General features: G+C 44.4%; 1 protein-coding gene across 1 annotated transcript in view; it reads left to right on the forward strand.

The window, feature by feature from the left end:
* The window catches only part of LOC148430738 (receptor tyrosine-protein kinase erbB-4-like), a gene marked incomplete at its 5' end in the record, with an annotated part of 60,573 nt that extends 49,118 nt beyond the window's left edge, over window positions 1-11,455 (forward strand). The window contains 2 exons of the mRNA XM_088466503.1: window positions 8,217-8,517; window positions 11,010-11,455. Of these exons, the coding sequence (XP_088322629.1) occupies window positions 8,217-8,517; window positions 11,010-11,455 (747 nt within the window). The remainder of the gene's footprint in view (window positions 1-8,216; window positions 8,518-11,009) is intronic.
* Window positions 11,456-13,727: the final 2,272 nt, after the last annotated feature.

Raw genomic sequence — 13,727 nt, forward strand, 5'->3', positions numbered from 1 at the left:
ATAGGGCACACTTTTGGCTCACACAAAATGGCTGCCTCTATAGGTTTTTATAGGGGACGGTTCAAAGGTACCCGCAAAACTTAATTCTGTTCTGCCCAATACAGAATGTTCTATGAGCCTTGAAAATGCCTTTGCCTTTGTCACTACCTGTTATGTGTCATGCAATATTGTATGGCAGGAGCAGGCAGAAGCCCAGTAATTAATGAAAAAGCACCTTTATTGAACAAAAGCATTATTGATTACCCTGTACAGTTGAACACAGTGATTTCTATTATGAGTTTACATTTAGTCATTTAAAAGATGTCAACTTGCCGTAACAGTCAATGGGTTTGAACCGATCGGCAATAACTGAACTGTAAAGCAGCATGGGAAAATAAAGCAATAAGGAACTACAGGGCGATTTCTGAGCCTTTACATTCTGAACAGGGAGAATGTGTGCAGGAAGACACTGGAAATATTAATTAGCAGAGGATGCCACACGATGATTACCACAGCACCCTGACACTTGGGTATCTTCATAAACAGAGCACAAATAACATTAGACATTAAACTATTCATTATGAGAAGAGACAAAGAACAGGAACCGCCTGGAACATCATTAATATGGTGTCCAGCACCAGCACAGAAGGGATGGTGAATAAGAAGACAGTGCAGTAATTGAATCAATCAGTCATTTGCTTTCTGATGCTGGGACTGGGCTGTAGGTCAGCAAGTGGTGGAAAGCTGTGGTAAATACACTAATTACTACTCTATGGGGGAGTGGGGAGCTGTTAACTCCCAGCAGCGTTTAACTCTTTCTTCACTGGAGAGGATGGGAGCATTCGCCGTCATTCGAGAAACTCAACAATCCTTCTGATTATAGGGGAGATGGGCTCAGCCTTGGAGAGAGATAAAGTACCCACCAATCAGCTCCTAACTGTCATTCTACAGGCTGTGTTTGAAAAATGACAGGAGCTGATTGGTTGGTAGTTTATATCACTCCACTTTCTCTCCAAGGCTAACTGCATCTACTCCTGTGTGAGATTCCTGAGCGCCCTTTTACCAGCGCAATGCAGGAAATATAAATCGGGAGCTGAGATTTAACGGCAACAGAGAGCAGGGTGATTTGTGACCAGAATAAGGTTCATGGTACAGTAAATAGATGTCACTGCCCAGTTACAGTCTTCCAACGTTTATTAAGAACCGGAAAGTTGAAGGCTAGAGCATTTTGTATCAGAAACATTCTCCCTAACCAAGAATCAAATACCAGTAGGTATGGGACCATTAGAACCAATAGGTATTAGGTACCATTCCATTTCTCCATTTACATGCTTCTACTGGAATCGGTATGTAATGCCGGCTGCTGTTTAGTTGACGGATCAAATACCGACAGCGGTATTGCAGCAGGTAAGTACTCTAACCCTCCCCTACCCTAACCCTCCTTTAATGGTGCCTAACCCTAACCTCCCCCCGTTAGTGCCTAAACCAAACCCCTCCCTCCCCACACCCTAAACCTAACCCTCTCGTGATTTCGACGCCTATCTTTAGACCCTTGTTGGGATGTCGGCGGGTGGGATAGCGCCTGCCGGTATCCTGACCGCATCCCGCTTCTACTAACGTTACAAACGGACATAAACGCAATGTGTTTTCTCCCCAGTCGGCAAGGGCCACAAAATTCATAACATTTCTAAATTTGTACAAAGCGCCAAAACTGGCCATGCCCCCGATACTGCAGGTTGTATCCCTGATTTGGATTTCATCTGTTTCCCTTTAGACATTAGGAGTGTCCTATGAAACGGGAACACAGGGCCTCATTCACTACAGATCGCAACTGCGATTACGCACACAGTCGGCGATCGCAGTGACTATGCAAAGTGATTGACAGGAAGTGCCATTTATGGGAGGTGACGGGGGGGAGGGGTGGTCGGGTAAACGCAGGCGTGCCAGTGCCTTTGAATGCCGTTGCGTGGGTGTGCATAACTTATCCACTGCGATGCCTTACGCAGCCTGAGTACTCATAGCATGCGATGAAGTTAGCAATTCCTGAGTAAGGTCAGAGCTTGTGTGGGTGAGGCTGCAATGGTACTCAATGTTACCGATGGTTTTGCAGTCTTGCTAAGGATTACGGATGTGTGTAAGGTAAGGTGGGCATCCTTATGTTGTGCTGCGGTGGCGTAGCGATCGCAATGGACTAGCATACTATCGCAGTGAGACTGCATGCGTAATCGCTATTGCAATCGCAGTTGCTATCCGTAGTGAATCAGGCCCACAGAGCCTACAGTTTAACTGAACCTGCAAATGAAACACATTTTAATATTACATGCAAGTGCCACCTATTTATACCCGGCACCAGTTCTGTAATCTCCTATTATACAATGCAGACTCCCTGCTATCCTACAGCTTTCTAAGTAGCTGGTGATGTGCTGCACTTACACTAGAGTCAGTAATTGTCTTGTAATCATGCATTAAAGAGTTTTCTCTTTTAACAAAGAGAACTTCTAAAGTCAGATAACCATCGGATACATCATACCAGGGAGTGTGCCCAGTGCTCAGCAATGCTGCACCTTCAGTCATGTAAGGGACATATGTATCACAATCCACATTATTAATACAGTTGTGATATAATAATCACAACTTCTTGAATAGCATTTTTGCTTTCATTTACCAAGACTCTCTTGCCAGGACATGGGCTCCGGTGAAGTGTTATTATAATTACAGTATATATATATATATATATATATATATATATATATATATATATATATAAAGAGATTGCACAACGTATCACTGGAGAAGAAAAACCCGTTTGACCGGGTAACAAATTGTATCCGTGTCTTTTGTAAACTAATTGCTTGGAGATTATAGACAATAACTGTAGTTTAGCATTTAACCTCTGACCGAACTTCCCACAGAACAGTGGATCTGTATTGCAATGACTGGGTGATTGTAGACATTCAGCTTTACAGATGTTCAGCAATTAGTTCCACTTGGATAAGCCCACAAGTATGAACTGTGCCACAGGCTGTTATAGCAGGACATGTAATAGTGCTACGTGCTCGTATTATTAACCCCCTATAGTCATGTGCAAAATAGTACAATACACTCACAAAGAGATAACAGATCACTCAGGAGCTGAGTCAGACCCGCTCCCTAGGATGCGTTCGCTCGTAGCCGGCCGGTATTTGCAAACTGCGCATGCGTATGCATCGCAATGCACGTGCGTGAACCAGTGCGAGAGATCGGGAAGCGTTCGCTCGCTGCGCATAGACAGCCCATCAGAGTGAGTGACAGGAGAGGCCGTTTGTGGGTGGTGACAGGGGCTGGCCATTAACAATGGGGGAGTGGAGGTGCGAACGCAGGCGTGCCTGAGCGTCTCAGTGCCGTTTCAGAGGCGTGCATAATTTAGAGACAGCGTCATAGCACACGTCACCTGGTTGTATTTCACACTGTAGTGATCGCAGTGCTTGCGGCAGGGTATAGTCAAGCACTGCGATCGCATCCGACGGTCCTCGATGTACTGATGGTTTCATACACTTCCTGGAGATGACGTGCGCAAGTGGGCGTCTTATAACAGGCTGGAGGGCGTTTGCATACTCAAAGTGATCGCACGCCAAGACATAGTGGGCGTGCTTATGCCTTGCCGTGCGATCGCCCGCCTTGCTGGGTGTGTGCCGGATTTGCATACGCTGGGTGAGAGCGAACGAATCTAGCGAGTGGGTCTGAATGAGCCCAGTCATGTTCTGACACTACTAGAGAATAACATTAGAGCCATTACAGTACGTATATCACTATATGTATGCAGCTCAAATTCTTAAACTCTATTCAGATAAAAGAGTTTTTTAAAGATGAAATGCAGTTAGAATTTGATTTGGTATAAGCAGCAGTCTCCAATCAGATTCCAGACAATGAGCCCCCCCCCATGCATTACCCAGACTAATCAATCTTTCCCTTATTCCCGAAAGAGAACACCGGCCTCACTGATTGTCCCTCTTCCCTAGTGAAATGGGCCATTCGGGGCACTTGGTGGCGAATTGCGTCCCTGCTGCAAATCTAGATATTGAGCATTGGGAGTGATATGGCAACAATGCAGTTCACATCCCCCCCTCGCATCTCCCACTCAGCTCCTGCCCTCCATTATCTCTCAGACGGCTTTTATACAATGTCGGCAAGTTTGAGTAGTAATGGGGAAAACCTGTATGAATACTTCTCTGAGATCAGAGCTTGTAATTATCCCTGGTTTTGCACTGCTGGACCCCAAAATCACTGAACCATGGAATGTTGGCCTTTGGAATCGAGCACAGGGAAAAATATTGACTGAAAAGTACTTTCAAATACACGTATTTCTCATGAAATAGGATGTAGTGAAATAACATTAAAGTGGTTTAAATACCCTATATATTGTACTTTTTTTTTGCAAGTGTTATAATAAAAACATCTCTACGTAATTTCTATTCACTCTACTCTATAACTGGATGTTTGTTTATTTTTTAATACTAGCTTCTCTTAATATTTATTTTACATATTTAGTAGGATAACTGTAGAGGTAAATATGTGCATTACTCATTGTATAAAGTATAAACAGATGTATATACAGAGTGATGTTATACAAAGAAGCACCATCCTCCTAAACAGTCGGGGTATGCTACTTGGTCTAATGATATAATGGCGCTCCCCACTCGCAAGGCAAATAAGAATAGCTGGTAAAAATATCCTTTATCAAAGCCTGTAGGGACTGTAATATGCAGGACCACATGGATGTACAATACATTTTGCAGTCCGAGGATGAGTCCGGTGAGTAACGTGGCTTTTGGGAGAGGTGTTTATTGTATAATCGGCATTTTGTTCCTCAAAGTTCCATTTAGTGCCCACAATAATATAAATAATTATCACAATTATCTGAAGCTGTACCTCCTACATCACTGACCTCTCACATGTGTGTGTCACATGACAATTAGATCACCAATGAAAGTGCCCAGAAATTAAGGGATCTATGTACTAAGCCTTGGAGAGAGATAAAGTGAATGGAGATAAAGTACCAACCAATCAGCTCCCAGCTATCTGTGCTTTATCTCTGTCCACAGTGGTGTCTATTCACTGTAGGCCCCTACACACTAGGCCATATCTTGAGCGATTTGACCGATTCTGATGCATCGGAACGACATATCGTTCAGTGTGTAAACTCTTTATCACGATGCCGAAGCACATTCCCGCGGGTCATTGGTCGCATTTTCAGATCTTTTGTACATGCAGGAAGTTCTGTTAATGTCGTTAACGATTCCCCTCTTATCGTGTAGTGTGCACGCACTACCAGACCTCGAACGATATGTCATTCCGACCTGAACGATGTGGCCATCACTTGACAGGCATTCCCTCGACACTACCCTCCCATAGACCTGCTTCATGCTGGTGATTTTAGTTGAGCAGGTATGAAGGACACAGATGCATGCACAAAGATCCATGCATGCATCTGTGTGTAAAAGCTTGGTAAGTGTTAACATAAAAAATTATGTGGGGTCCCCCCCTAAAAGACCAACCAGAACCGGACTTTTCAGAGCCAGTCCTGCTTGTGTAAATACAGGGGACAAAAGACGTAGGGGACCCCTGTATTTAGTACAACCAGCAGCAGACTCTTTCTAGTGGGGGTGTAACGCCACAGCCAGGGGAACCCTTTCACTGGGTCCCCCAGCCAAAGCATTACACCTAACCGCTAGTCAGCCCAGGCCAGGGAACCCTGGGGAGGTGGGAACCTTCCAATAAAAGGGTCCCCCTCTCCATGGCACCTCAGCAAGTATGACTTTATCTCTCTCCAAGGCTTAGTACATAGACCCCTAAATCTTTAAACAACCCTACATACAAAAACATTACATTCCCAATTAAATTTTTTTGTGTTTTGGTTGCTGTTTAATGCTGAGGTGCTTGGTAGCCCAAGTAGCGACACATTATTGTCATTGAGCCACACTCTTTATCACACAATACACACATATAGCGCGGGATGTACTATAAAGTGGAAAATGCTGTAAAACCCCCGAAAATGCAGTTTTCGTGGTTTTACAGCATACCCCATATGTACAAAGCTGTGCTTTGTCCTGGTGGGTAACGCCATCTTCAGAACACCAGAGGGACTTCTGAGTGTTAAAGCCTGGAAGTCCCGAGAGCTGTTCTTTGTGATGCACACTGCATTTCTAGGTACGGAAGCGGTATGAAATCCCGCCGGCCGCATGGCCGGGAGTTCGAATCCCGGCAGCGGCAGGCAGGCAGACTAATGAAGAGATCCCGGCAGCGGCAGCCCGACAGCGCTGGAAATCCCGATCGTGAGTACTTACTAACCTAACCTAACCCTCCATAGGGGTGCCTAACCCTAACCTCCCCGCCTGTGCCTATCCCCAATCCCCCCTGTAAGTGCCTAAACCTAACCCCCCCTTCCCCGCTGCCTAAACCTAAGTCCCCCGGGGTGGTGTCTAACCCTAACCCTCCCTCCCCCTAGCCTAACCCTCCTGGGGGGGGGGGGGTGCCTAACCCTAAGTCCCCCCCGGGAGCCCTAAACCTAACCCTCCTTTCCCCGTGGCTGTCCGCTCGCGGTCTCCCGGTGTCGGAAAAATGACAGGCGTCTAGATTTAGATGCCTGTCATTTAACCCTCGCCGGGATAAAGCAGTCGGGAATGCGACTGTCGGGCTTATGTCAGCCAGCTTCCCGATTGCATCGCCTAGATACATACTGCGATAATCAACCACAGTATGTACCCGAAGAGAGGCGCGATGTACTGCATTGCGGATACGATGCTTAGTACTGTACATCTCGCCCGTGTAGAGGTCGGTGTTTCCTGTCAAATGTGAGGTATCATCATTTGGCTTAGAAGAGGTATTTTCTTTTCTGAAAAAGCACCTAATGAGCCAGAAGCATTTGGGCTGTGCCTCAGTGACATCTCCCTACAAATCTACCCAGCCAGAAAACCCACAAGGTTATTAAGTCTATTTAGTAAATAAATATTGTTTGTGCCTGGTTACACCGAAATAATGCTCTTCATTTACTGATGTATTTCACTAAGCAAACTTCAGAACCAGTAGTGTATCTAAAATGGAGGCAGGGTGGGAGGTGCAAATGGGCCCTTGGGTCCAGGGGGGCCCACACTGCACCCATATTCTTCAATGCTCACCTCTCCAGAGTCATGTGTCAATAGCACTGAACAAATCACTAGGAAACTGGCGCGGTGGCCATTTTCCCTGCACAGTAGAAGAAACACCGGGCAGATGGCCAGAGCGCCATGTTTCCGGAGTCTTCCACAGCGCTAGAGTCTACTCCCTTGTGATGCTGGCCAGAAAGGAGGGGTCCTGGATGGAGACTGCATATGGGCCCCCTCCTCTATTAAAATGCCCCTATTCAGAACCCTGCATTTTGAGGGGGGGGGGCAGCATGTCATATGACACAGCCCTTATGTCAGTTTTCTTTGTTGACAAACATGCAAGTTCAGAAAAATGTTTAATTGACAGTTAAATAACATTGGCAAATGACTATCCTAGGGGAACATGTACTGTACTGTATCAAACCTTCTAAGGAGAGCAAGTGGTGGTGCTACGCATAGCAGCAACCAATCAGATTTTAGCTATCATTTCATAGAATGTACTAGACCAATATTTCCCAAACTCATTCCTCAGGGAGCACTAACAGTGCATGTTTTCCAGGTCTCCTCACAGAATCACAAGTGAAATAATTAGCTCCACCTGGGGATCTTTTAAAATGGAAACCATGCATTGTTAGTGCTCCCTAAGGAAAAGACAAAAGAGAGATAGGGGTATATTTACTAAAGTTCGGGTTTATAGAAGTGGGGTTGTTGCCCATAGCAACCAATCATATTCTAGCTATTATCTTCTAGAAGGTGCTGGATAACCGATAAGTAGAATCTGTTTGGTTGCTATGGGCAACACCTCCACTTCTAAAAAACTGCCCTTTTGTAATTATACCCCATAGAATCTGATTGAGTTGGATGACACCTCCGTCTGTGCTGTTTAGAAGGTTTGATACACCTCTCCCTATGTCTATTTGCCATTTTCGAATCTGGGGATAAATAGTTGGCGGGTGCCCCTAAAAATAAAACCTAAATAGAACTCTGATGTTTTTCTTACAAACCGCCATTTTTTCTTTTAAATGATCAATACTACTAAGCTTTTATCAGATGATATGGAACGTGTTATGCTACACGGTATCAAAGCTCTTTCTCATAGTTATGTGTCTTTCACAGAATCAGTTTGTGTACAGAGACGGAGGCTACACCACTCAAGAGTCAGTGACCCTGCCCTACAGACCAGCGGCGTGCCCCATACCAGAGGTCCCTACGGCCCAGGGTGCAAACGCCGAAGCCTTTGAAGACACCTGCTGCAATGGAACTCTCCGCAAGCAGAACCCAGTGCGAGCTCCGGAAGAAAGCGTGCTGCAGAGGTACAGCGCCGACCCCACCTCCTCGTTTATACGAGAACGCACAGCGCAAGGCGTGGTAGGGGAAGACGGCTACATGACTCCTATGAAAGACAAGCCTAAGACAGGTGGGTTCTAATTCTGCTGCAAGTTCTTGCTTGTAGTATTTTGTGTGTACAGTATATACCGTCTCTGCAGTTAGTGCTCTGATGTTGATCATTTGTGATTACTTTTTTAATTTGTGCACGTAAATCAAAAAGATTGTAAAGTATACAGTTATACGTAGTCACGAGCAATACGTTTTAAACATTTTAATACAGTTCAACCCTGGTTTTGGTGATGGCATCTTCTCATGTGAGGGTAACAGCTGATCCTGTCTATTGTATATAATATATACCAATGCCACTTTTAGTCTATATAATTCTATAAAGAAAGAGACCCCTACAATGTGTTCCTAAAAGTGCCCATACACGGCGCGATATGCACCTTGTTATGCGACTTGCGATCCGACCTATCGGGCGGTCCCTACACACGGAGTGATCGGGTGGCCGACCGCCCCATATGCCGGCACTCCCCTCCCCCACCTGCATAGCGCTGCATGTGATCGCACATTGCATCCCCAGGTCAAGTGAACATGCAGTAAGATCTGGGGGTGCCATGTATGACCCTCGGGAGCGCGCACCGATATCATGCCCACACATGGTACGATATAGCAGCGATATCGTACCAATCCGTCGGATCGGCTGCTATATCGCACCGTGTATGGGGGCCTTTAGTCTATGGAATATTGGTCTCTCATTTTAGACTGTACATTCACATGTTGTAGTGAGGATTACACGTAAAGCTTTAGGGCCTTATGCACATGCGTTCCCATGGTTACCGCATAGAGACGCAGATCCGTGCACTTTTGATGCCCATTTCTAAGACGCAGCTGTACTGACACTGACTCAGTCGGACATTCTGTGCCTGCCATAAGGGTGGCCAGTGGTGCGTCCTGCAGCCAGTGGGCATCTCAATAGGATGCCTATCAGCCGCTACAGCAATAGCGTCCACCCCTGAATCACTCCCCCCTTGTGTTTTATCACATTGTGCGTTCTCCAATGCCGAGTGTATAAAAGTATCATCTATATGTAGTTGTGCGAATTTCAATTGCATCTACGCATTAACGACTGAAGCGGTGGATCTGGGGTGTATAGGATGTTACTAGTGCACACTAATAATGATGGCAAGTATAGAACCATAGTACGGAGAGGGGACGGGCGTAGCACAAGATGCGTTCAGTTCTGCGCACGGGCAAATTTATACATATGTTCCCATGAATACAGTGGAAGAGCACGTACGTCCAATTTCCATCCGACTCTGATATTCCAATGGGAATGACGCATTGCTTAAGGTACTGGTAACGGTTAATTGGGAGGATTTATTAAACCTTTTAAAGCTTATGTTGCCCATATAAACCAATTATATAATTTTATAGACTGTTTAACGTATATTGCTATGGTATAATGCTATGCTCTTTAGAAGATTTGATATCGCCCCCTAAAGTATGAGTTTTGACTGTGTATAGAGATGGCAACGCCCACACAGCAAGGTACAGAGGGGGAAATGTATTAAATCTTCTAGAGTGGAGAAGTTGCCCATAGCAACCAGTTTCTACAGTACTTTGCATTTATCAAGTACATTCTATAAAATGACAGATAAAAGCTGTTTGGTTGCTATGGGCAACTTCTCAACTCCTCTCTTTAGAAGTGTTGATGCATCTCCCATAGTGAGATTGAGAAATAACAAACACATCCATTTGGTCTCTGAATGATAACAGTTAAGCCAGTTACGCACGATCCAATTATCGGGTCGATCAGCCAATAATTGTATAGTGTGTGTGCAGGTGCATTAGCCAAAGAACGGACTTCAAACACTCCTGCAGCGGTCACGACTGGAGTTCGGGATCTGATGTGCTGCACACGCTATCCCCTTCCCGACCTCCCGATCCAGTTGAAGAGATGTAAAGGAAGTATATACTGGGCTGGTAACTGCTCAGTGTGTATGGGTGCACACCGATCGAATAATCACTCTGTAGGATTGGAGTGTTTATCTAATCTGCAGAACTTATCTGATAGTGTGTACCCAGCTGTACTAAACTGAAACTGCCCATGCAAAGAACAGTTATCGCTGCTGATGAAACGACTGTTCTGTGCCATTATCGTTCTGTGTATGGACATGAACACAAATCTTTCACAGCTTGGAAAGGGCTGAAAACCAGTCTGGATCATTTGGTTTGGGTAGCTCTTTCTGACGTTTCCATGCTGTTAAATGAAGATTGCCTCCATACATTGTGCAGTGTATGGAGACCCACCAATAATCGTGCTGTAGCTTCTCCTCTTGTCCTTTTCGGCGGGTTCTCCGCGCTAATGATGCCGTCTATGGCCGGCTTAGCACAATGTCAACATCTGGAAACCAGCATGTCTGTGCTTGTGGTGTGTGCGTTGTGTTGCAGTGTGCACGGCTCAGTGTATTTTTGATACAACACTTTGTTAAGTAGACTTTTTAGTTACACTAGTTGTCATTGATAGAAATGTTTTTGTTTTTTTTTACTTTCCAACGCTTCTGTCTTGTCTTGTAGACTACTTGAGTCCAGTGGAAGAGAATCCTTTTGTCTCAAGGAGAAAAAATGGCGATCTCCAAGCTCTGGATAACCCGGAATACCACAACGGACCCAGCGGGCAACCCAAATCAGAGGACGAGTATGTCAACGAGCATCTGTATCTCAACTCTTTTGCCAAGACCATGGAAAATGCAGAATACCTGAAAAACAATGGACTTACCGTGCCAGAAAAAGCCAAGAAGACGTTTGACAACCCGGAATATTGGAACCATAGCTTGCCACCGAGGAGCACCATTCAGCACCCAGACTACCTGCACGAGTATAGCACAAAATACTTTTATAAGCAAAATGGACGCATCAGGCCAGTAGTGGCTGAAAACCCAGAGTACCTGACCGAGTTCACACTGAAGCCAGGCACTGTCCTCCCCCCTCCTCCTTACAGGCATCGGAACACTGTTGTGTAGGCGTTTCAGTATTTTGCATAGGGAGATAACCCAAATCTCTTGAATTCCTTGAGCCCTCCCTCGGTAATAGCCACCTCACTTCCTCAGGTGCGCTTCCTCTCCATGCTAGATCACTCCCATAAAAAGGTAGGGACGTTCTAGGCTATGTTTTATTATTATTTATTATAGAGAGCACTTGATGGAGTACCCAGACTTGGCAGCTCACACAGTCTTGGCTATTTATCATCCAATAACCAGGCACTGGTGTCTCGATAGTAGAGCCAATGATAAACTCAACTTTTATGTTCCTATTTAACAAAGGCACCAGCGCAATCATATATATATATATATATATATATATATATATATAATTAACAGTACCCTTTATCGTCTGTATGATGTTGGGTACTGGAAGCTCCAATGGACTTATGGTGTGTTTTAGCGTTTAAGCTTAGCTGTTAGACTTGTTACAGAGTACCTTAGTACATAGTAACACACTGACATGTAGAAATATGGTTTTAGCTGACATTTTTGTAGTAGAGCCCTCTAGTTATGATCTAAAAGGTGAAAATATCTGGCTCTCTTTCTTACTCAGTGTTGGTCAGGAAGCCTAGGACAAAACAGTGTTGATTATGAAGCCTATGGGACATAGAAAATGTGACTTTTCTGGTTTGAGGATGCAGTGTCCCTATCCTGATAGAACCGAGACTGTCTCAGCTGTGTCACGACAAAGTTCTTCGACATAAGATGACGCAATATGTATATATAATACCTTTGGTCTGATTCAGCCTGGAAATCCAATTCATTGACAATACAACTAACGGTGAGGTACAGTATCCGCCAAATGGTGAAAGAAGTCCAAGCTGTGTTTATATACAATTATCTTTCTTGATGCCATACAGTGTCAAAAGCCAGGAATCTGTAGCCTCCAACCCGTGTCTCCATTGTTTCCATATCCAAGCCACAATACAAAAATATTCAAACACTGGCACCAACAATAGCCCGATTAAGGGTCATCAAGACGGCAATGGGAGAAGATTGCAAGATTTTTGGTCTAAGAAGACTTGCCTACCGTGGATGTTATGTCACCACAAGTTTAATGGCTCTGATTTCAGGACTTGAACCAGCTCGATGTAGACTGGTTACCTGTAACCTGGAGCCAGATATGACATTGGAGATATTACGTTATATTGGGGACTCGGATGTTCTTGGCCACTGGGGAGTTTAACGTTTGGGAAGAATTAATGCAGCAGGGATTTGCAGACTTCAGTCCAGAAAGTCAGTTTTGCACTTACGACTCTATGTTCTCTTTTGTCCTTTCACAGGCTGTTGTATGTTTCTTTCCTTTTTATTTCTTATGATGTTTTTTTTTTTTTTGCGTTTGGATTTTCAATGAAGCAATATGGAGGCAACCAGCAGAATCAAACGATGTACACAAAAGACTATGGACGTGCCAAAACAAATGGAAAATTATTTGTTAGAAAAAAAAAAAATAGTCAGTAAAAATCCTCTTGAATATAAGCTATAGGATAATAGATCTTGTAATGGGTTAGGCAGATTCTCAACGAGTATTGAAAGAGTCAGGTGCATGAATGGAAGATTTTAGTCTTCACTAACGGTACAACATTATTTCTCATACAAGTTCACTGTTCCTAAAGCTAAAATTGGTGACCTGTTTTGCTTCTGACTCCCCCCCCCCCACACACACACACCAGGCTGACCCCTGTTTATGGACAAGAGGCAGTATACTAACTCAGACATAAAAGCACTTTAATGTCTTCCTGCTGTTTGACTTGCTACAGTAGTTTTGAGAGTTGAACATCTCTTCGGTGTTAATTATCAGTGACTGTTCAGTGTTTTAAAAGCTTGTTTGACCACCTCCATCTGTCCGTTAAATAAGTAGTTTGTGGGGATAATAGACTACGGTTTTGGGGAAGATTGCTCTGAGGCTGCTCCGAGGCTGATCTCTTTGAGAACCTGTAATTACCGGGAGGATACAGTATATCTCAGTAAGGACAGGTAGAGACCCTGGGAATAAGAACCAGGGAATAAGAAGCACAGCCATGCATATCCTTCTCATTGGTTTATTTTCATTCGTTTTCTTTTCATACCTTATTATCAATTGTTTTCAGTTACATTTGTATAGGCTCTGTCTGGGTATTATGTATAGAAAAGTAAGTACATATCCTTGATATAGTTACGTTCACCACAGTATTACAGACAAATATAATTGGAGGACACACTATTGCCAACTAGGTTACCACTTGTTCCTAATGCGGTTGGAGTCCCAATG

This window comes from Taudactylus pleione, unplaced genomic scaffold (genome assembly GCF_031769625.1).
Source record: "Taudactylus pleione unplaced genomic scaffold, aTauple2 ptg003327l, whole genome shotgun sequence".
NCBI classification, from domain to species: Eukaryota; Metazoa; Chordata; class Amphibia; order Anura; family Myobatrachidae; genus Taudactylus; species Taudactylus pleione.